The sequence below is a fragment of the Nelumbo nucifera genome, chromosome 4 (assembly GCF_055504915.1).
Source record: "Nelumbo nucifera cultivar China Antique chromosome 4, China Antique-T2T, whole genome shotgun sequence".
NCBI classification, from domain to species: domain Eukaryota; kingdom Viridiplantae; phylum Streptophyta; class Magnoliopsida; order Proteales; family Nelumbonaceae; genus Nelumbo; species Nelumbo nucifera.
Window position 1 is genome coordinate 84,008,987 of NC_142652.1, and position 25,693 is coordinate 84,034,679.

At 39.5% G+C, this 25,693-nt stretch overlaps 1 protein-coding gene across 2 annotated transcripts; it reads right to left on the reverse strand.

Annotated features, from left to right (window-relative positions):
- Positions 1 to 1,915: 1,915 nt before the first annotated feature.
- LOC104606096 (cysteine-tryptophan domain-containing zinc finger protein 7-like) lies at positions 1,916 to 23,346 on the reverse strand. 2 transcript variants are annotated; one of them, XM_010271145.3, is made up of 14 exons: positions 22,753 to 23,346; positions 21,759 to 21,831; positions 21,513 to 21,646; positions 20,957 to 21,358; positions 19,466 to 20,853; positions 17,997 to 18,442; positions 15,904 to 17,906; positions 15,641 to 15,798; positions 8,837 to 8,997; positions 6,680 to 6,840; positions 3,584 to 4,435; positions 3,274 to 3,486; positions 2,902 to 3,164; positions 1,916 to 2,155 (listed from the first exon to the last, which is right to left on the reverse strand). In XM_010271145.3, exons 1-11 carry the CDS (start codon positions 22,906 to 22,908, stop codon positions 4,241 to 4,243), a joined length of 5,277 nt encoding a protein of 1,758 aa, XP_010269447.1. In that variant the 5' UTR covers positions 22,909 to 23,346; the 3' UTR covers positions 1,916 to 2,155; positions 2,902 to 3,164; positions 3,274 to 3,486; positions 3,584 to 4,240. The 2 variants fall into 2 exon arrangements, with proteins under 2 accessions (XP_010269447.1, XP_088759117.1); XM_088902991.1 differs by lacking the exons at positions 1,916 to 2,155; positions 2,902 to 3,164; positions 3,274 to 3,486; positions 8,837 to 8,997 and having other exon boundaries at positions 4,295 to 4,435.
- Between the last annotated feature and the right edge of the window lie 2,347 nt (positions 23,347 to 25,693).

Sequence of the window (25,693 nt, forward strand, 5' to 3'; positions counted from 1 at the left end):
TGTACTATCTTTTCTTTATTTTAATTTTATTTTTATTTTGGGATGGGGGCACAATTTTATGTGTGGGACCTCACACAATGAGACTTCTCACCAGTGGATTGGAATCAGATGGGACATATGAAAATACAGAAAAGGTTATAGATACTAAGTAGGTTGCTATCTGATATCAGAAGGGTTTCCCTTCCCCCAGTTAAGAGCCACTTCATAAGAGAATTATTCATTGACATCAGTCTCATGTAAGAAGACAGCTTCCGGCCTTCAATGCTGCATCAGAAGAATTGGTTGGTACCAGATTCTTGATATGGTTGGAACCTTTAGTTAATCATGTCTTGTCTTCTTTTGTAAAGAGATTTCCATTTCCATTTGGGATAGGTCTCGGGGCATAGGCGAACCTGAATGATGATCTGGGCTCTACCAAACAGGCCATATGTCCAGTGCAGTTTAGGGTTTTGAGACTCAGAATAAAACTTATGTTGTGATCCAATTTATTCTGCAGATGGAAGAGACTTGCGTGATATGGGACCCCACACTCAGACCCAAGATGCCCCCTTTTGTTCAGATAGATCACTTGTCTGTCTCTTTCACCACTTGTTCTCTCTCTCTCTCTCTCCTTTTTTTCTTTGCATTACACGTGGGCCTATGACTGGTTTCACGGGCTCCAGTCCAAGGGTTTTCAAATCCGGACGTCCATCACCTGTGGGCCCACCATTGCGAGGTTCAGTGGGTAGTACCAAAGCCCATCCAATGGCATGGCTCCAGCACATAGTTTAGTGGTTGGTGGCTTACTGGCTTTGACTGGATGTGAGTTGCTCAAACTAAACTTTTCCTAGCTTGCTTGGATGATAAGGGAACCCAAGCCGAAAGAGAGAAGAAAGTTATAGTAAAATAGAGAAAGCTGACAGAAACGAAGGTCTGAGGAAGCAAAACTAATCCTTCTCTTCCAAAAGAAACCATTCTTTTCTTTGCAAGCAAATGTACTTTTGAAGGGTTTAGAGCCAGCTTTTCAATCGGATGGCTGGCCTTATTCCTTTAGCATATTCTCGTTGTTGAAATGTCTTGCAAATTGACCAAACTTTCCCTTCCTTTTGTCTGGAGACTTTGGGCAAAGCACTTGTATCTCTCCTCTCCTCTCCTCTCCTCTCCTCTCCTCTCCTGGGATTTCAGACAAATACTTGGGTCCTGTTTGAAAACAGCTGAAATAGGTGAACTGAATGACTTATTGCTTCATCTTTCAGTGAAACTGAAGTTGGGTTGGTTACCAACTTACCATACAATCCCTTAAACCACTCCCTTGGTTTTATTACGTAAAATAAGTGATGATTATTTGGGACTGGTAGCATGGTTTTAATTGGGTTGAAATTTATCCCATAAATAAGTTACAACAGGTAAGATTCCCAAGTCAATTAGGTAGTGTTTGGCATTGCTAGTAATAAAAAATTAATTAAGCAACTAATAATGCCTTTCTTGAAGCGAAAAAAAAAATAATAATAATAATAATGCCTTTTGATTGTATAATTAAAGTCGAGGGTCTTATCCAAAGTGACGAATTGAAGCTGTGCAGTCAACTAAGCATTGAATTTCCCCAGTTACATGAGATGCCCAAAACTTTCACTGTTTTAATTTAAAAGGGTTTTAAGCCGGAAATAACCCACAAAGAGCAGATGGATGATCAATCTGGGACTTACCTCAAACCATAGTGTGACGTGGGTGATTCCTTGGTTAATTATGCTCCACCAGAAAGATTGATCATGTCCTTGAGCAGTAAAAAAGTAAAGGATTTGGACATATGAATCACCAAGCTCAACTTCACTTTCAATCCCCCTCTCTAGACTCTATGCAAGGGACAGGACGTTTATGTATTCTAACATACAAGCTCAACGTAATGGTGGCAAAATTGCAAATAGTTTCATCAAGGTGATGGTAAATTTTCTTTTTCTTATTATAAAGACGAAAAAATCAATGTTGTTTCTATGATACACTCGCAAAGGAGGTGAAAGTAGGACAAGGTGGAGACACAGATAATAGTATCATGAAGAGGGGGGAGAATTGTAACTTTGCTTTCTCATTCACAGTGCAAAGGAAATACTTTGTCGATGCCCTTCAGCTGTCGCCCCTTTCCTGCTGCCGCTACTGTTGTCACAACTCTTTTTCCTACCTGAAATAAAAACCACACAGAACTGTGACTAACATATTTACTCATCACACAAACATGATCAATGGAGGAAACTAAGAATCGATATTTGTTGAAGTGTAAGACTAGGCTGACATGAGTCAGATGCCACAGTTTTTGCCTCTATCCAGCTTCCCTCGGAAAGGATTCCCTCACCCCTCGGGGCAGCCAGACCAGCTTCATACTGACATAACCCACTACACCATTCAAACGTAAACCAGTGTTTTCAACTGCCATTGACTGGGCCAATAGGGCTTGGTCACAATACCAGTTGAGGTCAACATCTAACCCACTATTTTATAAAAAACCTTTGATTCACTAAACGACCTGTCAACCTGGATGGTTCAACTTCAACCACTGATCTGTCCAAAACATTCAGTGGGTTGCCAGGTTTTGCATTTCTTTTCTTTTTGAAATTTTTATGATGCCGTCATGGCTTCACCTGTTGACCCAGATGGTTGAACTGCTGACCCAACCGGATGGAAAACAGACCAGCCTTTGGTGTTCAGTTTTAAAACACCGACACAAACCACCAACTTCGTATACAAAATAAAGACTAATTTTAACTGATACGGCTTTTACCACATAACAAAATCTAAACTGTGCATTAGGGCAACTATGGCATAATGATTCCAAGAAGCAACTTGGATTACTACAGTTTAACCAGAGCAATGATACTTCAAAAATTCAGCAAGCTTGGGATAATGTTTGAGTGAAAGTGAAGCTTTTACCTCTGAGATCTTCATACCCATGGGCCAGCAGTGAGGCATGAGCACAAACATAATTTATAATGGAATTCCTTATCGGCTCGATGTAAAATATTCATTTTGGCCAAAGGCTTCCAAACACGTCATAAGCTAAACCCACATGCTGACAAATAACCATCTGCAATGAATATGGAAGGTATAACTGCCATGAATGAACCAGTATCAAATACTGGAGATAATCTCAGCAAAAGAACATTCTCCCGTGCTTTAATAGCCACTATATACTCCTGAAATCAAAACAAAACAAATAAAGTGTGTACATAAACAATCATGCTACATGGGGAATAAACAGAAAGGCACCATATATATTTTGAGAGTTACGAGAAATTTGCTAACCTTTCAGTAGAGGAGCATGACTCAAACTCCACAGGTAAATTCTACAATGTAAACACCATGCTCAGTACCACAAGTCTTCTGTCTCCCTCCCGTTTCCCCTCCCCCTCTCACTCTCAGTAAATATATGCATATATATGCCCATAACTTCTTCCTACTTGTCTCCTTTATCGACAGATTGGCCATCCCAACTGCTACAATAGATAATCATGCAACCTATAGACAAGTAGAACATGTAATTATTATAAATAACAGAAACAAATGAAAAGAAAGAGAAGCATCTGCATAATAGTGAAACGTAACATGAACCTACCCAATGTTGCTTCCTCTGTTGCCCCAAGGATTGCAGGAATATCGTAACAGAGATTCAAAGGCACAATGAAGAGCTTGAAATTTCAAGAACAAGTAGGCAACCACCGTCAACACCTTCATTTTTCCATTCTCAAATAAATTTTAAGATAAAAAAGACAAAATTTGAAGCCCTTCACAGATGGCCAGGAAAAAAAGGAACAATCAGAACTAACTACATCAGCGTTCAGGCCGCCTTCTACTGATTCTGAATAGGTTCAAAATCTCTCTATCATCTCCAGCTCTGACCTGGATGGAGCCATATAACTGCATTTCTGTTATCTCCTCCAACCCTTGTGACAGAAGCCTTTAACTCAAACAGAGGCACTTCTCCTCATCCAATCTTCAAAACTTATTGGTTGGCATGTTACACCCTCGTCCATATCAAAAAACCAGCGAAAGGCTCACAAAGAATACATTATAAAAATTGCAAATCAATCTCATTTTGTACACATTATACAGAGGCGCTGAGTTGGAGCAATCAGTACATTCTCAAAAGTTTTACATTTACGTCCAGGGGATCCAACTCCGCTTCTTTTCCTCCTTGAGGCCTACCCAAGGAAACAGACCAGAGAAGCACAACATATTCACAGAGTTGACAGTCTCTCTACTACCACTGTTTTTAACGGTTAATAGCCTCCATGGCAAGCCGTACAAGCCGCAGAAAACCCTCCACATCATGGAAGCAGAAATCAAGGACCCGCTTAACAGAGGAGATAGCCTCCACACACCGGCCTTCTTCCCGATGCGCATTAGCAACTGCAAAAGCATTCCTTGACTTCTTTGATGCTTCCATTGCAGAAGCTGCTTCCTTAGCCTACAATCAAAATTGAAGACACTCATACTCTAGGCAAATATTATAAAGTGTGTATCAAGCCAATTCTCCAGCCCGCATGCTCATGCATATAAAGCAATAGTAGTAGGCTATAGCTCCATTTGTTCACTTGAGACTTAAGTCTTTGACCTTGCAAGGTGTAGACCTCAAAGCACAAGGCATAAGCTCCATTTTCCTGCAGCTGGCCATTATTTTCTATGTGCAGCCACCTTTTTTTTTTTTTTTTTTGGGGGGGGGGGTTGCAGTAGCTATTCCCTAGTAGGCCTCTTATCTCTTGACCATGACAAACAAATAAATAAATTAAACACACACACGCAGAGAAAGAAGCCCTACTCTCTTTTCTTTTCTTTGAACAGTTGAAGAAGATGCTGGTGGTGAGGACTCTTGGGTTCATAACAGATCAGATTCTCAGTTGGGGATTTTTCAGAAATAAAAAAGACAATGAAATTGGCTTAGACTCAGAGTATGTGGAGGCGGGAGATTGGTGCTCCCTCCCTCCCTTCCTCTTGGGTGATATCTTATCACCTTCTTTTTATACTCTCTTTTCTTTTTAATGAGTTTCTCTTTACCTTTCAAACAAAAAAACAGTTGGTTTCTCCATTACTCTCTCTTGATACTCGATGAAATCAATGGTGTTTTTTCAATGGATACAAAACTCTAGAATACCTAAAATCTGTAGGATTCAATGAGGTTTTTTGTGCTTCTATGCTTATGAATCAGTAAGTTGGTCCTTCTCAAAACACCATGTTTCACTCTTTGTTTTCCTATTTCTTAAATTTGGTTGCCTGTTTTTTCTGTAACATTGTCTCTAAGTCATCTGGCAAGCTTCTCAACTGGCCATCACAGAAACATTAGTTTTTATCTGTTTTCTACACTTTTAGCTTCTATATTTTTTTGGAAGAAAGTAATGGTATGGAAATATATTAACCCAAAACAAAACATGTACAATAAGTTTCTGTACCCAGGGCTTATAAAAACTTCCCCTGCACATTACAATTCCAAACCCAGATTTACAAAAAGATTTCCATGTACAAAATAGTCAGTAGAACTGCTGTTATTTTTAAAAATCCTTGCATTCCTTTCCTGCCACTAGCACCAAAAAACCACAGCCAGGGCCAAATTTCAGACCAGCTTTCCCCTTTTACACAGCCCTTCTACCCACCAACTTTTAGCTTCTATAATTACCACAGATTCTTGAAAAATTCTGTTTTAACATGCTGTTTGATTGAATATCAAATGGTATTTAATAAATGGTTTCAGGCTTTCAGCCAATAATCATGTTCAAATATTCAATTAAATCCATATGGTCATTTGTGAATTATTAAAACATATGTCCGTTAGTACATATAAAATGTGACATGTAAGATGTTTTTCTTTTGATGTTCTTGCTGAAAATTGAATTGTCGTTGAAATGGATGTGCATTGGTACATAGAAAATGTGAGATGTTTTTCTTTTAATATTCTCAAATCTCAATGTCTATGAAAGACAAGATGGGTCTTCATATTATAGAGATCCAATATAGAGCAGAAACTGAAGGGCCTAGAAAACTGGGAAACCATATAAGCAATACATTAACAGTTTAATATTAGTTTCTTTTTTGTCATTTTTTGACTTGTGAATTTATCCACTTTTTTTTTTTAATTTTCAAGGTTAAACCTCATCTCTTCATCAACCACTTCAGTTCAGTCTGCCTTTTAAAACCTTAGTAGATATGGCAAAAGCACCAGGGGATGGGCCCCAGTATCAGAGAACCCACCTAAAACCATTATCCAAATAAAATATCATTTAAGCCATTTTATTCAATTAGACGGTCAAAAAAAATATAATGGATCTTATAATGCAACTTCCTAGGTGTGAATCATGTGACTATAAGTGCTACAATGGGAAGTATCTTTAGGAAAGAAGAGATTTAATAGGTGCGCCCAGGCAGAATTGATTACTCCTCCAGCCTTGCTTTCTGCTTGAACACTCTTAAGTTTCTTTCAAACCCACATAGCACACAAAACTGCTTACGGAATAGCTGCCGAGCAGCAATTTCCTTTTTTTGTCATTCCTGGAACGTGCCAACCAGCTTGTAATGCCCATTTTAGCCAATGCATTTAATGTTCAAGATATCCACATGGAGTGGCATCTCGAGTAGAGCAGGCATTACTTATTATGTATTTCTATCAAACCTGATCTTCCATGAAGTAGAGACTAGAGACTTTAGGATTGAGTGAACTTACGAAGTCAAGAAGTCCATCAAATCTGGGACGGTTACGAGCAACAATTACATGGTTTCCACCAACATGGGGTGAATTAGTGCTCTTGGTTAAAGCAGCCTTATCCTGCAACCCTTGGTGGTTTAAGTTGTCGACATCTGAAGCAGATGATGACGGAGATTCTCCTAAGGCAAAGATAAAATACAGGTTAATATCAGCAACAAAACTATTACTGAAGACTTTAAACTAGTGTCACATCAAAAAAGAAAGGCACATTACAAATGAAAATAGGTAAAAACAGTAGGAAAAAAAAAGGCAAGTTCTGAGGAGAAAATACAGAACAATTCCTTGAACAACAACTGTATGACAAGGCAATGGTGGAAGTGTTGAATAAGGTGGGCAATATAATGGCAAAAAGAAAGCACAAAGAAAACACAACCACTCACATAAATTTTCTTGAGATGCACACATACAAACTAATGCATTCTTCATCATTACTTCACAAAACACTAGTTTTTCGAAATCTCTTCATATTAAACTATACTCAACCAGTTTAATAGTGTGAGAGAGGAACTATCCACGTTAGGCACAACACACCACAACCTCTTGCACAAGTCAATTAGTATTGAGAATTTAACATAGAAAGCAAATCTTTTGTGGCAACAGCCAATGCTACTTCATAGATCTATTGGTGCTTAAGTAGTCAAATGCATTTTGGCATACAATTACCAAGATACCCTGAAGATGCTTTCCCAACTCATGTTTTGATTGTCAAAGTGGTTCCAAATCCTAGCAAACCAAATGTTTTACAACTGTAGAACCCCTTTCAGAAAGAAGTCGCCACATGATAAAAGATCATCAATGTTTAAAAGATATTTCCTTTTTTCTTTTTTTCCCTTTTTTTATTTGGTGGAAAAATGGTTGCCAATTGATCAGATTTAGTGATAACTGATTAATGTGTTATCTATTACTTACTAGAGAACAGGATAATTGCTGATTTGAAGATTCCTTATTGAACCTCTTTGTTTTTCTTTGTCCTTATTTTCACATGTGTATATAGGGGGGTACCACTAATGTGAATGTTCCACTTATCTTCACATGTGTATATAGGCGGGTACCACTAATGTGAATGTTCCACTTATCTTCACATGTGTATATAGGCGGGTACCACTAATGTGAATGTCCCACATTCTAATCTAGGGAAGATCACCTACTTTCCAGCATGTATTTGGTATCCAAGGAGCTGAGGAAAACATCCCTTTAACAAACCTAAACCATTTTTGATTGGTTAACAGACATAACGTGTGACTGATGAACCGGGGAAAAGAAAAACAATAGTTGCTTGATTGATGCATATGTTAATTGGGTGGTCAAGTGCCAAAAGTGCACCACACCAGGAGAAGCATCTGTGGCACATGGCCAAGGTGTGACTGTTGTCGGTGAAATGAATATATGCAAACTTAGCACTTGCCTTGAGTGAGAAAAGTGCTTCAATGATATATTTCGAAGTATCTGCTCAACTTTATTTTAGGTAATCAATCTTATAAAACAGATATTTGAATATTGTTCATGGAAAAACATGAAATAATTTGCTCTATTCCAACTGTATATCATGTTTTGTTCGTCTTCAAAAGGCCTTGAGAGATTGAATGGGAAAATAAACCTATATAATTAGGAGCTACATTTTTCTACTATCACAACAGTTACATTGTTCATGAATCCATTTTCAACTCCTATTAACAAAGAACTTTAAGATTGCATGTATTGTCTCATTTGTTCTTATCTTCTCAAGCAAGGATCAAAATTTTGATACGATACGCCCTATATCGGGCATATAATATCGAATCTTTTGGGTTCCAAAACACCTGTTTACAGGTGTTTCGGGAACCCTCTTCTTTTATAAAAAAATACATATAAAAACCTACCCAAAAACCAAATTTTGAAAAAAAAAACTAAAAAAAACATATAAGCGCATGGTTTTAGTACCGATACGTCTGCCGATACACAGGCGTATCGATAATTTGAACCTTTTTATTAAGTAGCAATACCTCCTTTGGCACTCTATGGCTCAGATGACTCCACTTCAAGGAATGTTTGCAACTATCTTGAAGTAAAGCAAAGATCAAAACAGGCTTTTTATCACATGTTTCAGTTTCAAACTTTTGGGTGTTATCCAAATACCTGGAGGAACCGTTTGCAAAGCAGTGTGCAACTCATGACGGTCTTTGCTTGCAGTGGAATGTTTGAAATAAATGACCTTCATGTATGCCACCTCCATGCATTTGTAAGCCAAAGAGGCAGCAGCCATCTCTTTGCATCTTTCATATTCACGAGCACAAAATCTAGAGTTTATAAGAAGGCATTGTTAATAAGGAGTCAAGTATAGTTGCATAATGATGCAGAAATATAAGCTTCAGAATACTATAATCTAACTTCATTTTCTGAACTTGGCTAATCCAGATAGTGTCATATACACATGTCAATCACTAATGAAACTTGTTCAAACAAATTCCAGGATATCATATGCTATTGCTTTCAACTTCTACCCTTTTTATTTTTAAAATCAAAAGACCAGGACAAAGGAGCTTTGGGCAGACATGCCCAATAGTGAGCACACTTCTCCTACTCGCTCTCCTCCTAGGACCCGGCTACCTCATTTGTCTTCACAGGACCTAAACCAGTCAGACACACACCTCCTAAACACCTAGTCAAGTTCACCCAATTTCAACTTATACACTAACCATATAATATTTCTCCCTTTCTTTTGATCAACAATATTTCTCCCTTTTTGTCAATACTATTATAATGTTCATGTATGTCAACTTATTTAATTTATTCTTTAGTGCAAATTCACAATTTACAGAGAAGGGGGAGGTTGGAAGATTCAGTAATAAAAGGGGGAAAAAGGATCAGAGACGGAGACAAAACCATGCAACCAGGTTGGGGAGGGGGAGGTGGTTGCTTAGGTGGCTGAGGTCTTCATTGATGGAAGCTTAAATGCTTTGAGTTGGTTTTGTATTTTGCACTTTTTTTTGTTCCAAATTGTTTTTAATGCTTCATGAGTGTTTTTCCCCAAGCTTCAGGGCTTTCTTGTGTATCCTAGGCTATTAAGCCCCCTGCAGTGATGGTGAGAGTTGGTATTCGTTTATATATATTTTCCTTTTCTTCTTCTTCTTTTCTTTTTTTTTTCGCTATTCGGTGCATGCACCACTAAACCTCCCCTTGACCCCTTTTCTCCCCAAGGTGGTGGTTGCGGGATTTGATTCCGCATCACTGCTGGAACAAACCAGCTAATACACCAACGAGCCACCTCTCAGTTGGTGTCTTCTTTAATGAATTATCATCATGGAACCTCAAAGCATAGCCAACCTAAGAGGAGGAAGTCTACTCAACAAAGATCAACAAGGTGCGCCATGATAGATCCTCAAGAACCCAATTCAAATTCTTCCAAAACTATCAAGCAGAACACTTTTTTTATGGAAATCAAGCAAAATATGAGGCTCAAGAGATCAAGATGTTCTATGGGGGACCATGTAAGAAAAAAAAAATTGTATTAAACTTAGTACAGCAGAAAGCATCAGATAGTGTCTCCATCATTAGAAATCCACCCAATAGTATCCTTAGATCCTATTCAACAATAACAGAAAGCAAGTAGAAGCTCCACAAATCTCTGGAGCAAAGCAAAAGCCCTGGAGCAACTGGAAATTCTTCTCCTAACACAAGATAGAGTAAATAACTCTACCATCTTATCTCTCCCAGAAATTATACCATTTTCCCAAATAGCCCAGGGAACCACTATCAAAATTGAAAGAACTTTAAGACTCTTCTAAGTGTAAATAACCTTGTCCACAACCAAAGAATTGCTGCAAACACACTCAATCTGCCTGACATGCCATGTCAGGAAAGATGAGCTTAGCTAAACCTTAATGTTATCACCAAGAAAAACCTTCAAATTAACCACTGACATGAAGCTGATCATTGTTTCAGGGAATGCTTAATAACTTGGTTTTCCAAAGGAGGAAGAATAACTCTAGTCAAAAGCACCCTATCTAACCACCTGACTTACTATTTATCTTTGTCCTCAATCCCTATGAAAGTGGATAAAATAATTATGAATATTTAGAAAAGAGTTCCTTTGGAAAGGCTGGCAGGAGAAGAAAATGCGTTTAGCTAATCAGAACCACATCTGTGCTCCCCTTGGGGAAGGCGGTTTAGGGGTGAAAAGAGTAAAGGACTTTAAGGCCATTTTTGGGAGTGCTTAAAAATAAGTGCTTATTTGGGCCATTAAGCACTTATTGATATTTTGGAAATAAGCCCAAAATAAGTGCTTATTTAAAAATAGGGGTTTATTTTTTAAGCCCAAATTTCCAGCTTTTTTTAAGTGCTTATACAATAAGCACTTATTCAATTTATTTTTTCCAAAACTATCCCTAGTTGGATCTTAAAATACCACTTATAAAATTATCCCTAGTTGAATTTTATAAAAGTGCTTTCGTAAAGTGCTTTTATAGAAGTGCTTTCATCAAAGTACTTTCATAAAACTGCTTTTGTAAAAGTGCCTTCATAAAAGTGTTTTTATAAAAGTGATTTAATAAAAGTACTTTCATAAGGGTATATTTTGAAAATTTGAAAGAAAATGAAAGACAAAATAGTCACAAATGCTTATTTAAGTGCTTATTGGAGAAAAAGACTACCAATAGCCCAATATGAAATAAGTGCTTATTTTTTGAAATAAACACTTGAAAAAGTTGGGTGCCTGATTGCAAACATGTTTTTAAGTGTTTTGAAATAAACACTTGAAATGACCATGTTTTTAACTTAAGCACTCCCAAACATGGTCTAATATGGCTCTTCTTGGGAAGTGGGTTGGCTGGTGGAGGAGCCTGATTGCTGTTAAGTATGGATTAAAGAAGGGGAAACTGGGCTACTTCCTCTCTTATGGTCATTCTCTCTGGAAGGGTATCATGAATATCTATAATGTCTTCCCTTAAGGGCATTACCTACAAAGTGGGTGATGAAGTGTATCTTCCTGAAAAGATCCTTGGCATGCGGATAGGCTCTTGGAGGTGATATTCCCTCAGCTGTTTCAGATTGCTGAAAATAGGGAAGCCACTGTTGCTCTACTTGAATGTTGAGGGAAAGCAGTTTGGATGCCTAGATTTTGAAGAAACTAGCATGATTGGGAGCTGAAAAGTGCATCTGGTTTGCTTCAAATGTTGAAGGACAAAGCTACCAGGGATGACTACGGTAATCAATGGTGCAGGAGGTGGAGCAGTAATGGTGACTGACTTTTCTGTCAAATTATTTGCAGTGAATTTGAGAAGCTCTAAACAGGCCTCCTTCCCCTATAAAAGTGGTCCAGAAATCTAAGGTGCCTTCAAAGGTGGGCTTCTTGCTTTGGGCTGCTGCTCTTGGGAAGTGCCTTACCAAGGAAACTAATCAAGTATAGGGATGCAAGTCCAGGAACTAACTTGTTGCATGTGTGGGCAGGAGGTAGAGACAATGGACCATTGCTTCATCCACTGCCGTGTTGCTGCTGAAATATGGTGTCATTACATCAAGACTGCAGGCTGGGCAATGCCTGGGCCTCTTGCAAGCTTGGGCACTTCCAGGGCTGAGTAACAGGGGGAGATGTATTCAAGGAGTTCTCAGCTGATGATATAATCAGGGGCTGGAGTGCAATGGCAAGCTCCTCTTCTACAAACCCTACTTCTCAGGAAAGCTAGACCCTTTCAGCACAGTAAAGGGTGAAATTGAACTTTAATAGGAGCTCATTAGATAACCCAGGCCCTTCTGGTATTGGGGGGAGTGTTAAGAGACAGACAAGGAGAAGTACTGGCTCTATTCTCAGGACCAATAGGGACAGGAGATTCACTAAGAGCTGAAGTCTTGGCCCTTTGCCAAGGCTTGAGATTGGATAAACACTGGGCCTCCAACAGATTGAGATGCAAGGGGACTCTCAATTGGTAATAGGGTGGATGGAAACAAATAGCTTGGGTATCTGGACCCATATACAGATTGTGAGGAAAATTAAGGGACCAAAAAGGGAAATTGGGGCAAGTTTTAGGTGGGTTAGAAGGTCAGCAAATTGATGACACTCTATCAAAACAAGGGGCTACTAGGGAGGATTTTTTTTATCGATAATACTTAACAATAAACTTTATTAAAGGAGACGGAATTGTACAAATTAAAGATACAATGTGTAAAACGTCAGTGAGAGATAAAATCTCTTATCTCTCCCCATTACATTCACTCACAACTGTGCTCAGAACAAAGTTTCTCTGTTACCCTTGATCATTTCTCCATTCCAAAGGTGCCTTTGTGGAAGGAAGGCAGCTTGTGGATCAAAACTTGGTGGCCAATGAATGTGTTGTAGGGACAAAAAAACAGTAGAGAAAAGGGTCTGGTATGTAATGTAGATCTAGAAAAAACCTATGACCTGGTTAACTGGGAAGTCCTCCTAAAAACACTAGAAAGATTGAGCTTTGGAGCTAGGTGGAGATCTTGGATTAAAGGGTGCTTAAGTCCGGTTCATTATTCAATCCTAATCAATGGTGTAGCAAAATATTTCTTCCCAGCTATGAGAGGAATTAGGCAAGGCGACCCCCTATCCCCCTTCCCTTTTACCCTAGTGGTAGAAGTGTTAAGCAAGATGGTGGAAAAAGCTAATATTCAAGGCCTAATTAGAAGTTGGAGGGTAGGTAGAAACTAGGTGGTTGTTGCCCATCTCAAGTTTGCAGATGACACTATCTTTTTCTACGAAGGAAATAATGAGGAAGTCGTGGCAAACCTGAAGATGCTGTTGATTAATTTTGTGGGGGCGACAGGGCTGAGGATAAACCGGACTAAAAGTGGTACTGTAGGGGTCAACTTGGAAGAAGGGGAACTCCTAAGATATGCTGAAATCTTGGGTGTGAGATCAGAAATTGGCCAATTAGTTACTTAAGTCAACCTTTAGGAGGAAACCCTAGGTCAAATGGGTTTTGGAAACCAGTCATAGAAAGGTTTGATAGGAAATTAGCCCTGTAGAAGAGGAATTATATCTCGTTGGGTGGAAGAATAACTTTGATTAGAGCCACTTTGGCAAATCTCCCCACCTATTTCCTCTCAACCTTTAGAATCCCTCCTAGGGTAGCATGGTGCTTAGAGAAATACATGAGAGATTTCCTTTGGGATCCAAGAGATGAAAGGAAAGACTATTTGATCAATTGGAAGCAGGTTAGAAAACCCAAGGAACAAGGGGGTTTAGGAATAAGGAACACAACTTTACTAGGTAAGTGGCTTTGGAGATTTCCTTTTGAGAGTGATAGACTGTGGCACCAAGTGATTGAGAGCATTCATGGGGTGGATGGAAATGGTTGGGATGCAAAAGTTCCCCTCACATTACTTTAGCCTCTCCTTGGAAAGCAATTCATGAAGTCTACGCTACTTTCCCCAACTCCATCCGATTCGATGTGGGATAGGGTAATAAAGTTCTATTTTGGAAAGACCTCTGAGTAGGGGAAACCCCACTTAAAGACAAATTTCCCAATCTCTTTGCTCGTTCAAACTTAGGGAGAAACTGTATCTAATTTGGGAACATGAGTGTGAATCTTTAATCCGATTGTTGGACCTACTAAGGCAAATCCACTTGGACCCGTCATTGGAAGACTCTAGAATTTGGGTAGGCTCTTCAAATGGTCTCTTCTCTTGCTCTTCTTTCTTCAGAGTACTTGCATTCCCCAACCCCCTAGTTGGGGATTTCCTTGTGAAAGAAATTTGGTGCAAGCCTATTCACTTGAAAATTCAAGCTTTCTGTTGGGAAATATTCCTTGGCAAGGTAAACACTTGTGGTAATGCTACAGAGAAGAAGGCCTTATGCTTGCCTTTCTCCTCATGTGTGCTATTTGTGTAAGTGGTGAGACCCTATCTCATTTATTAATATCATGTTCTTCTGTGCATCGAATTTGGGAATTCTTTTGTATTCTCTTCGGCTGCAAGTGGGCTCCCCCTCAAGATGTAGCAAGACTCTTCAACTGCGACTTCCTAAGACAAAGAAAGAAAAGAGGGATGGTAATGTGGAAAGCTACAATGGCAACAATATGCTAGGTGGTGTGGGAAGAAAGGAATAACAGGATCTTCTTAGAGAAAAGCAGAATAGTAAAGGAAGTATTTAACAGCATCAAGGTGAAAGTAGCTCATTGGGTAAAATCCTTGGATAGCTTTCTGAGTCACAGACATTCTAAGAACCTGGACTGAAGTACCATAGTCCTCAAGAGTGAGAGACAAAGTAAGGTTGGAGTGGAAACCACTAGAAGGCAATAAAATGAAACTGAATTTTGATAGGAGCTCCCTTGGAAATCCGGGACTCGGGGGTATAGGAGGAGTAATCAAAAATTCCGAAAGGAGGATACTGGCTGTGTTCTCAGGACCGATTGGCACAGGGAATTCACTGAAGGTTTGGAGCTAGCTAAACAGATGGGATTCAGGCATATTGAGGTGGAAGGAGACTCACAGGTGGTCATTTCCTAGGCTGTAAACAGCAGCCAGTCTCCATGGACTTTTAAACATGTGATTAGGGAAATGGAAAAGATTGTGAAGGAGGTTGAGGCTGAATTCAAATGTGTCCGAAGGACTGCCAACAGGCTAGCTGACTATCTAGCAAAACAAGGGCAATGAGACAGCAATTATTTTGGGCTGCATTGTAATGAAACAAATGCCTCCACCATAAAATTACCAAAGTAAGGCACTTCCAAGAGCAGCAAAACAAAAATAGGAATAAATGTCATAACTGCTATTGCAATAGAAATGTGCAGACTGTGAAGCATCTCACAACAAATTCCACAAAGGCCGGCTTATAAAGATGTAAAACAAATCAACTGAAAACAGAATATAAGTATTTATGACATTGACTATGAACACAAATCACTTTTTAAAAGAAGATAAACGTAACAATCAAGCCACACTAGAAGCAAAGGTCTTTCATGCAGCTTTAATATAACTTACCCGCAGAGTGCTGCAGTGGTACTATACACATGCATCGACTGATTTTGCTCCCCATATCTGATATTCTCAATGTTGCACTCCAAAAGGGAAGCCCCGTGAAGAAACTTCAGAGCAGCCTGGAAGTATAACCCAGTAGTTTCAAGAACTGAACCACAGTTCTACAAAAGGATGGTTTAGTCAGAGAGAAATTAGAAATATGGAAGCAGATAAATGACATCAAGCTTGCAGCAAGGAAAATTTGAGAGAGGTTCATGTATCAATACCTTAAGTCGATCAGCAGTGTGTTTAAGATCTGTGGCTTCCTTTAAGGCATTATTACCAGCAGCATGACTGGAAGAATCCTTTCTAAGTGGACTTGGAGCATCGAGATCCCTGACTCCAATCCCATTAGGCGTGGGATGTCTCACATTACTATGATGAGCTCCATTCTGGTTATCAGGTTTCCTAGGGTGCTTTGGAGCTTTCAATACATCACCACCAGCAGAGGCATCAACTGGCAATACCTCTGATCCATTTCCTGTCTGGGAACCAGATGCTGGCCGGGTAGACACAGACTGTCTTTCTTGTTTTTCTCCAGAATTTGGGAACAATTGTGACTTTGTTCTCCCTGAGGGTATTTCCATTCGATCAATTCTATCAGAGAAACATCGGTTTGAGGGTCTTTCACCCTCACGCTCCTGCTGTGGAATAGACTTTCCATCTTTACTGCCAATGGGATCCAATTTTGCATCTGAACCTTCATGTCCTCCATGTTTTGACTGAACCTCTCGCCTACTACTTTCACTTGCCCATTTTCCTACATGATCATTCTTAACTGCCTGACCCTTCTCATCCTTATCAAGCTTAGAACTACACTTTTCCTGAAAGCTGTGTTTCCCATCCCTCATTTCTTCATGGTAAGGTGAACGATGGTGAGATTCAGTCTCTGCCTCGTATCTTGAGCTCTTACCTGAATACAATTCCTCCTGCTCATTGAATGAATCAGATACCTTGATTTTTCCTTTATCAAAATCAGATTTGGAACTTCTGTGCTTGTCTTTAGACCGCGAAGAAGAATTCTTCCCAGACTTCTGAGGGATAGAACCATTAGAATGGTAGTTGTTGTTCAACCTCTCCTCCTCATGGACAAGGTTTTGTTGGTCACTAGGACCCCTATTGACTAAATGGGTGCTTCCAAATTCAGAAGGTTCAGCCTGAGCTGTGGCTTTGCTGCTCAAAACATCCTTACCCTGCTCATCAAGAATAGATGACTCCAGTGATCCACGATTAGTACCAGAAGAAGTTTTCTCTTTCTTTACTGTTGCAGACCGATGACTCCAATCACCCTCACCATCGGAGCATCTTCTTGGGCTACCCAAGTCAGAGAGACCAAAATTGAAGGTATCCTCTTTCACTGGCATGTTTCTTCTTCCCGATATAAGCTTGTCAGGATTGGGAATTCTCAAAGGAGATGAAGTAACAGACTCTACAGGTGAGCCTTTCACTTCTTGGAATTTGCCTTTAGTTTTACGGGAGCCTGAAACTTTGGATGAACTTGAAGTGGTGGCTGCTGAAGTTTGCCCATACCCTAGATCCCTTTTCAATGAATCTACACCATCCAAGGCTCGTTGTGATCCTCGATAATGGCCCTGTTGTTGATCCTTATCAATACAACTAATGCCTTCCTCATTCGTTCCATCAACTGGTTGATCTCTATTCCCAGACAAGATTATTCGGGTCACTTTCCCTTTTTTCTCCGTTCTTCCATCACCCTTACTTGTACTTGACTCCTTCCCATCAGAATTAGACACCTTAAGTCTCTTTTCTTTTCTACGTCCATTCTCACTAATTTCCTCCTTCACTGGAACCCTGCTGTCATGGGGATGATGTGCCCTAGTTGGGGAGACCTCCGAGTAAATCTGGCTTTCCTGCCACTCCTTCGATTTCCTCTTCTTTGTAGCATTATCCACTCTATTGCTTTTACCCATATCCAAGGTCCCCCCATCCAAAACCTGATCTTTCAGCTTCTTTACAGAAGCCATTGTACCGTCTCTTGCATCATACTTTGAGTCCTTAGAAGATGAACAATCATTGTATTTCTCCAGATCCTTTCCAGGTGGTTTTGTTGGCAAACCACCACTTGAGCAGGGAAGCACCTTCCCTGTGGGCCCTACTTGGTCAGAATTCCAATCTTCATCAGTATAATATGAATCGTCCTTAATTTTCTTTGAAGTTCTAAGTCCATCTTGATCAGATTCCCTCTTTCTATTAGAATGCTTCACATCACCTGCTGGCAACAAGTATCAAGAAAACAATTACACACATGCAAGAAAGGTGAGAGAAAAACACAAAGAAATGCAAGATTTTAGAACAATACCTCCATCCAAATAATGTTCCTGCTTGTGCTTCTCTTTCTGTTTATGCAAATGCTTCTCTCTGGTGAAGTCACCTGACTTACTTAAATTCTGAAAGCCAGGCCTGTTTGCTGGACTGGGTTCCAAAGGAGACTGGGTGACGTCATTTAAGCTTCTACTTTTCACAGAGAACTGTTGATTCTTCTTTGATGAGTTAGGGAAGTTCATGGAACCAGTCTGGCTAACTGCATTTGCTTCTTTCGGCCCATGTTTCTTCTTCCCCCCAGCAGATAAACCAAGCAAACTAGAATCTTGATTGTTCTGGTCAAGATGTCGCAGATCAGCCAAGTTTAGCCCTGATGCTGGTAAACCAGGCTGACCTTGCAGATCCCCTGGGAGAGGAAGAGGAACTTGCACAGCTTTTGTTGTCTCTTCTTCGCTGATATTACAGCGATTCATCCCAGCAGGCCTAGAAACCAGGTTTAATAGCGCATGTCAGTCCAAAAAGAGAGAGAAAAGAGAAAGGGGAGTAGTCCATCGAAGGTATTTATCATTAAGGAAATAGACCTGAAATGACTTGTGCACCTTTCAACCATAAAACACCATTAGAGATTTCCTGATGGATTATCTCTTGAATATCACATTAACCAGATATCCATCAAATTGAACACTTACAAAGCCAGGATTGTGATTTTGGTGAGTAAATACCTACCACCACTGGAGGGCCAAACCTACTTTTTCTCCTCTGTCCTTCAAGAACTAGATTTATATCTAACTGTTGATTTAAACCTTAAACAATCAAGGTAACAACTATTGATGTTGAAGGCGAACTTTTCAAAACACACGGGCAATCCTAAGCACTAGAGAAATCAAAATCAACGTAACTGCACCAAATATCAAACCAAAAGGGGGCTAGCTGTGGTTTTCAATGTTTGACCAGCAGTTCAACCTCAAATTAGGGCTGCAAATGGATCGAATCAGGTTATACCTAGATCCAAATCTGATTCATTAAAATTCAAATCAAATCTTATCCATCAGATTTATATCAGTGCGGATCAAATTTGAATTGCAATCAGATATAGAATAATATTAATAAATTAAACTAAAAAAGATCAAAATATTGTATTATTGATAAAATGAACTAAAATGACTTTGATATTGTGTATTATTAACAAAATGAATTGAAAATAATTTACACAAAGCTTAAGCATGTGACCTTTTAGTAAAATGCAACACTCAAACCAGTGTTACTAATAGATACAAAATAACTCTTTTTGAATTAGGATCAACCCTAAATTGATTGACTTCAAATTTGAATTCAAATAAATGGATACTGTTTGCAAGCTTACCTCAAATTGCCAGTTCACCATGTTTTTTACTGAACCAGAAAGGATTTTGACTAAAACTTAAAGATTATTAATACAGGCATAATAGTTCATTACACATCATCATATATTAATAGAGCCTATAGTACTACTTGAAAAGAACTTACAGCCAATTAAGCATGCTACACTTCCACTTCTTGGGGAGGTGTCCAGGGTCTATTCCATATGGTAGGAGTCGCCACTTCTGGCATTTATCACAACAAACCCAATTGTCTTGTATGAGTACAGGAGGTGCAGTTGCAGAAGCCCCATCAGAAATGAGTCCATTTTCCATTGAAGGAGGGGCAATGATTGGAGCTGTCTTCTGATATGTGACAGGAGTCAATGAGCTATCAGTTTTTTTACCACTTGATCGCTCTTTTGTTTTGTCAGCAAATGTATGGAATTCTTTATCAAAAGTCTCAAACTTTGAATCCTTCTGCCTATCCTTAGAAGGAATTTCTACCAAGTCCGTTCTGCTCTCTGATGGTTCTGCTTTTACATCCCCAGGTAAATCTTTATAAGTTTCTCTGATCTTTCCTGATTCCTTAGGTAATTTTGGGCCATCTAATTTACTTTTAGACAAGTATTCACCAACAGAAGTGCTCTTCTTCTTGTCCTTCAATGCAGCAGAAGAATCAACTCTGGAGCTTTCTTTCTGGAGCTCTGCAGGTGGCATGCCATTACTTTGACTTCCCTTTGATTTCCTTTTGCCCCCGGAGGACTGTTGTTCCTTCTGCTGAGGCATTTTAACCCCATCCTGTTCATGGGACGTAGATTTCAGACCAACTTTGCATTTTGGAGGATCAATAGATCCACCATTAACATCTTTCCTTCCCTTCAATGCATTGGATTCAACTTTATATGGGTCACAGGCCTTGTCATCTTTGCTCCTATCTTTCTTACGTTCAAAGGAAGCATCCTTGTGAGATATCTCTTTCTTGTCTTCCCAAACCTTGCCTGTTGAAGAAGTCTTCAAATTCCGCTTCTCAACCCTGTTCAGATCCTGGCTAGAAATCAACTCCACAGCTTCCTCCTTCACAAAATCAGAGGAGAAGTACCTATCTTTCAATGCTTCTTTATTGGCTTCCCTGGAAATATCAGATGCCTTAGAAGCACCTTTTACTGCATCTCCAGCTGGAAATCTTGAATTGGACAAAATAGAAATGTTCAAGGCATTAGAAACAAGCTCCCTGCCTGCTGGAGTCTCAATGTCTATTTCTTTTCTCAAGATGGAACTAATATCATTTCCAGGATCCTTAACATTTGCATTTTTCACTTCTACAGACCTCCCATTTTTCTCCAATGGCTTCATTTTCTTCTCTCCCAATAATTTCCCATCCCCTCTTACAGAAGATGGGTCCTCCACTTCCATTGAAGAACCATCTTGGCTACCCTTGCATGCACGCTTAGATCTACCATCTCCTACAAACTTTTCCTTTTCTGTCAAGTGGAGCATACTATCGGGAAGAGGTGACAACAATAGATTACCAGGGACTGGAAAAGAAGTCATAATCTGCTCAAAAAATTAACAACACCAACAGAGAATAAGCATTGCAGAATCACTTGAATGCCACCCAGAAATGGACAATAAAAGATAAAAAAAGCATGATGTCTACCTCAAGTATGCTTGTGGGAGATCTATCAGGAGTATCATGAGATTGAGGAAGTATCCCTCCACTTTCAGCAGGGCTATCCTCCAACGATGAAGATGGAGAAATATCAAGGCCAAGACCGCTGTAGATTTCAGCATTTCTTCGAGCATACGTGTTATCAGAACCCACTTTGATCCGAACCTTCAGTGTTTTCTGGTCACTTGGATTAGTTGACTTGGTCAATAACTCTTGGTTGGGAGTAGATTCCCCACCACCTCTTGAAGAATACAAGAACGCATCTCTCTTGATGGAGTTATCCACTGATGGAGCCTTTGAAACAGGTGGTGGTGCAGCACTGGAAGAAGCAGGTCCAGGCCTCGCATGGAAAGACGAACTTGATGGAACTGTGGAGTTTTGGCGGGTAACCTGCATAGTAGACTAGTGGTATGATCCACAGTGCTTAAAAAAAAAAAAAAGAACAAGATATCGCCTAGCCAGCAAAGGTATTTATGACATCTATCTCATCTCTATGAGTTGAACAAATAAGAAGAAACTGTGTGGCAAATTTAAAAAATTATACCTCTGATGACAAGTTGTTTGGAGATCTTGGTGTACTATAATTATGAACTTTCTGTGGAGTTCTTGGATGAGACAAGATAGAAGGAGAACGCTGATAGGCTGGTAAGAATGAACCATAACCACCAAATTTTGCCCCTGTCAAAATAAGTAAATTCAAAGAAAAAAAATCAGGAAGGAGTATGAAGAATGTCCTACAATTCTATTTGGATTATGCTAGATCTATACAATTAAGTCATGGGTCACTCACCCAAATTCTCTGCAGAAACCCCACCTTCAAAGTCTTTCTGAAAATGTCCCAGGACATCTTGAAGTTTCTCATCCTTCATGCATTAGAAAGCAAACTCTCAATACTGTTATCAAACTCGAAAACACAAACGGAGAAGCAAAAAATAAAAACTAGGAAGCAAAAACGACTAAATGCCAATAAGAAATCCAGAAAGTCGTGGATATTCAAAAACCAAAATGCTGGGCATGCATCATATCCAATGCCAACTTTGTTTCACAAACTTGTCACAAGTGTACTGGTCAGATTGACTGTTCCATGAATACCAAGGTGCAGGCATAGAGAGACCCTTCAAATTCTTACTAACCAAGTTGGCTCGAAGATGGAAAAACGTACAAAAAGGCATTCCTTATACACGGAAGAGATGCATATTTTGATACGCCTCGTGTGCAAAATGGAAGTAACTTATTCTGGTCATACAAATTTCAGTTTCTAAAAAGTTGGGTGTAAAACTGAATTAAACCAATAAATTTGTTTTCTCTAACTCCAGAACTGATCAAAGAAAGAACTAACTTCTAATGGTTCACACTGAAAGTGTCTGAAACCCACCCAAATGAGCATCCACAATGTTTCTTGAGAAAAGCAAAGTAAGGGTTCCCATGTTCCGTTTCTAAGACATTACCTTTTAGACGACATTAATTCCTAAACTTCAAAAAAGGCAGCAGCAAATGAATTGGGTTTAATTCATGACTAAGAGAGGGAAAAAAGGTCTAAACTTCAAAAAACGTACCTTGCACAACCAGAACACATGAATAAAAGAACGGATTACAGGCTTACAGTTCCCAGAAAATGAGAAAACATCACTCAAAACCGTATGAAGAATTCAAAGTTTCGGGCTCAATCCAAGTCATTTTAAATGATCAAATACAAATTCTTAGCAACACAGAGAGATTTTATCACGAAATTTCCATGAATAGGGGAACAAAAACTAAAACTTGTTCAGAATAATCCCCCTTACGATGTAAGAGAGAGCAACATCAGGGTCGACGCTTCTATCGTAATCCTGGTAATAGCAAGCCTCGCCTTCTTCGAGCTCAGTCTCGTCCATCTCCCCACCAACACCAAAACCCAAAGCTAACCCCTTCCTCCCATCCCTACTCCCCACAGAGAGCATCAAAATTCCCCCCTACAAACCCTCAATTTACCCCCCAAAACAACCTCCTTCCCTAAAATCCGACATCCGCCGAACTACAAAAATTTCTCAAACCCACCTCAGAAAGCCAAACCCCATAAAAACCCACAAGGAGATCTTCCAAATCCAGCGTGATCGGACGGAATCGCAATCTCCCATCGAACCCACCAAACCCTCACACGCATAACAAAGAATAATTCCCTAACACCTCTTAACACCACGATCACTGTCAACAATCTCCCAACTCCCGAATACCCTTTCTCGCTGAAGATCGTCTCAAACGGTCTCACGAGCTCGATTCGGTTCCCGTAAACCTCTGGTTTTGATGTCCAACAAAGAGAGAGATGTATTTTCTTTTTCTTTATTTTTCCTTTTTTTTCTTTTCCCCTCGGAGGAAATTATTTAAGCCCCCAAAGACACAGTCACACAGACCGATCTAACCAGAAGACAAAAGGGGGAAAACAAAGGTTTTTTACCAGTTTTATATCTTTCTTTTTAATCTCGATTTTTCATTTTCCATCGATTTTTTTTATTTTCCTCCTTTTTTCTCTATTTCTACGAATTTGGGATCGAATGTCTGAATCTAAAAGGCATTTTCTAGGAAGCGCTGTGTGTGTCAGATAGCGGAATCCAGCATGTTAAAGTATTTCCCGGCACAATTTTTTCTTTTTTTTTCCGATTTTATTTACAAAAAAAATATGACATAAAGGAAACTTTAACCCAGCTTCCTTTTGTTGTTGGTAAAATAACTCAAAAAGAGAAACGTAAAATGACGAAACTGTCCCCGTATTGACGAAAACACCCCTGCGCTTATGTGGTTGTACTTTGGACAGCCGCCTCATGGAAGAGGGTAATGATGTCATACAGGCTTGCTTATCCACGATATCCGCATTTTATCGGAACGGTTTTTCGGTTATTTTGTGTAATTTGGTGGATATGTTTCTCTACACCGTACTTTCTTTGCTGTACGTAATACGTATGTTTATACGCCTTCGTGTCCTTTTCAGAACCGCCCGATGCATATGGAGAGATGTTCTGGTGTGAATGATCCTAGTGACTTATCCGGTAGAGTCTAAATCTAGTCCATCTGTTTTCTCGATGGTTGGTTGACCTTGATGATGGATGGATACAAGTGGGAGATCAGATTTTCTGTTTTTATTTTGAGGGGGTGGGGGAGGATTAAAATGGTGTATTTAAACCGTATACGTAAGGAAATAGAAATGGACATGAAATTACGGAAATGCCATGGAATATGCATTGGGATTTGGACAAGTCGGCTGCCTTGTTTTGGAATTTTCTAGATTTCTTCAGATTTATACCTGTCGCGCTGATTAACTTGCTTTCAAGGCTTTGGCTTGGGCGGGCCTTTGGGAAAGGAGAAAGTATCGTCGACTTCTAAAGCCAACCCACCTGGCCGAGCGTGAGGGCATCCAATCTGATGCAGCAGGGTAGGGTTACGGTACCAACCAATGTTTTAAAAAGACGACCCGGAACCAGAGCCGTTTTTGTCATTGGTTTTTGGGCCAACGGTTTAACCATTCGATTTGAATGAATGGTTCATTCTAATAATAATTTTAAAAATTAAAAAAAATAAAAAATGGTTAAAACCATTGAATGGGTCAACAATTAGATTGCCCAAATCAACGGGTCATTGACCAATTCAATGGTTTTTGGCCAAAGACCAGATTTGGGGTAAAACATAATCAGTTGCCTAGATGGTTCCTGGGCCAAACGGTCTAACTGTTCGATGAACAGTGGCTCAAAAACCATGGTACCAATAAAGAATTTGGATCTGCTCCTCACACCTACCTCACAACCATATCCCATTATGTATTGGGAATATCTGCCATGAATATTAAAGTACGGGAGATGTTCCAATGTAAGGCTGATACAAACCACGAGGTCAGTGTGAGGTACATTTTGTGAGGAGACAATCTGAATTCACTAGCAAAATGTTTCCAATACTGTCCCAGTAGGCCACTACAGCTATACATTGGAAACATCTCCCTTGTCATTCATGGGAAGATGTTCCCAATGTACGGTTGCAATAGCTAGTTGGGATATTATTAACACCATGAGTTGGTAGTTGACCCAAACTCGATGCAGCAGGGGGTAGGGATCTACCACCAACAAAATTCTCCCAACACTGTCCTAACAAACCATTGCAACCGCACATCCATAACACTTTTCTTGTCATTCATGGGAGATGTTTCTGATGTGCGACTATCATGTCTAGTTTGGACAGTGTTGTGATCATGTTTCCAGCCTATCTTAACCCATCACCTAATTATCAAAATACTTATACTACCCCTATTTGAACGAAGCATTTTTTCACCAAACACTCGAGTTGTTTTATCTAGTAAGTACTTATTTAAACAATAAGCACTCCCAAACATTGCCCTGATTTGGCATTTTGAGTTATGATTATTGGTACGGCCAGTTGTGGGCCTCTTTTTTGAGTTTGATTGGGTTGAGCATGTGCTTAAATTTTGATTGGATATGTGCCTAAAACCTGAGTTTGAGACTTGACCCAATTGCATATATAATATTCTCACTACTATCACATTCATCATTAAATTGTGGGCCCTTAAATAATTTCTTTATAACTCAACTAATGTCATTTTTGATTATCACAGACTGTTAACATTGTAATGGAATTGATAGTAGACCTATTCATGGGTCAGGTAGCCCAATAGGTCGGCCGACCCACAGACAGGCTTGACCTCGAGCCTAAAAGCCCAGTTTGATTTTTTTTTGGTCGAGCCCA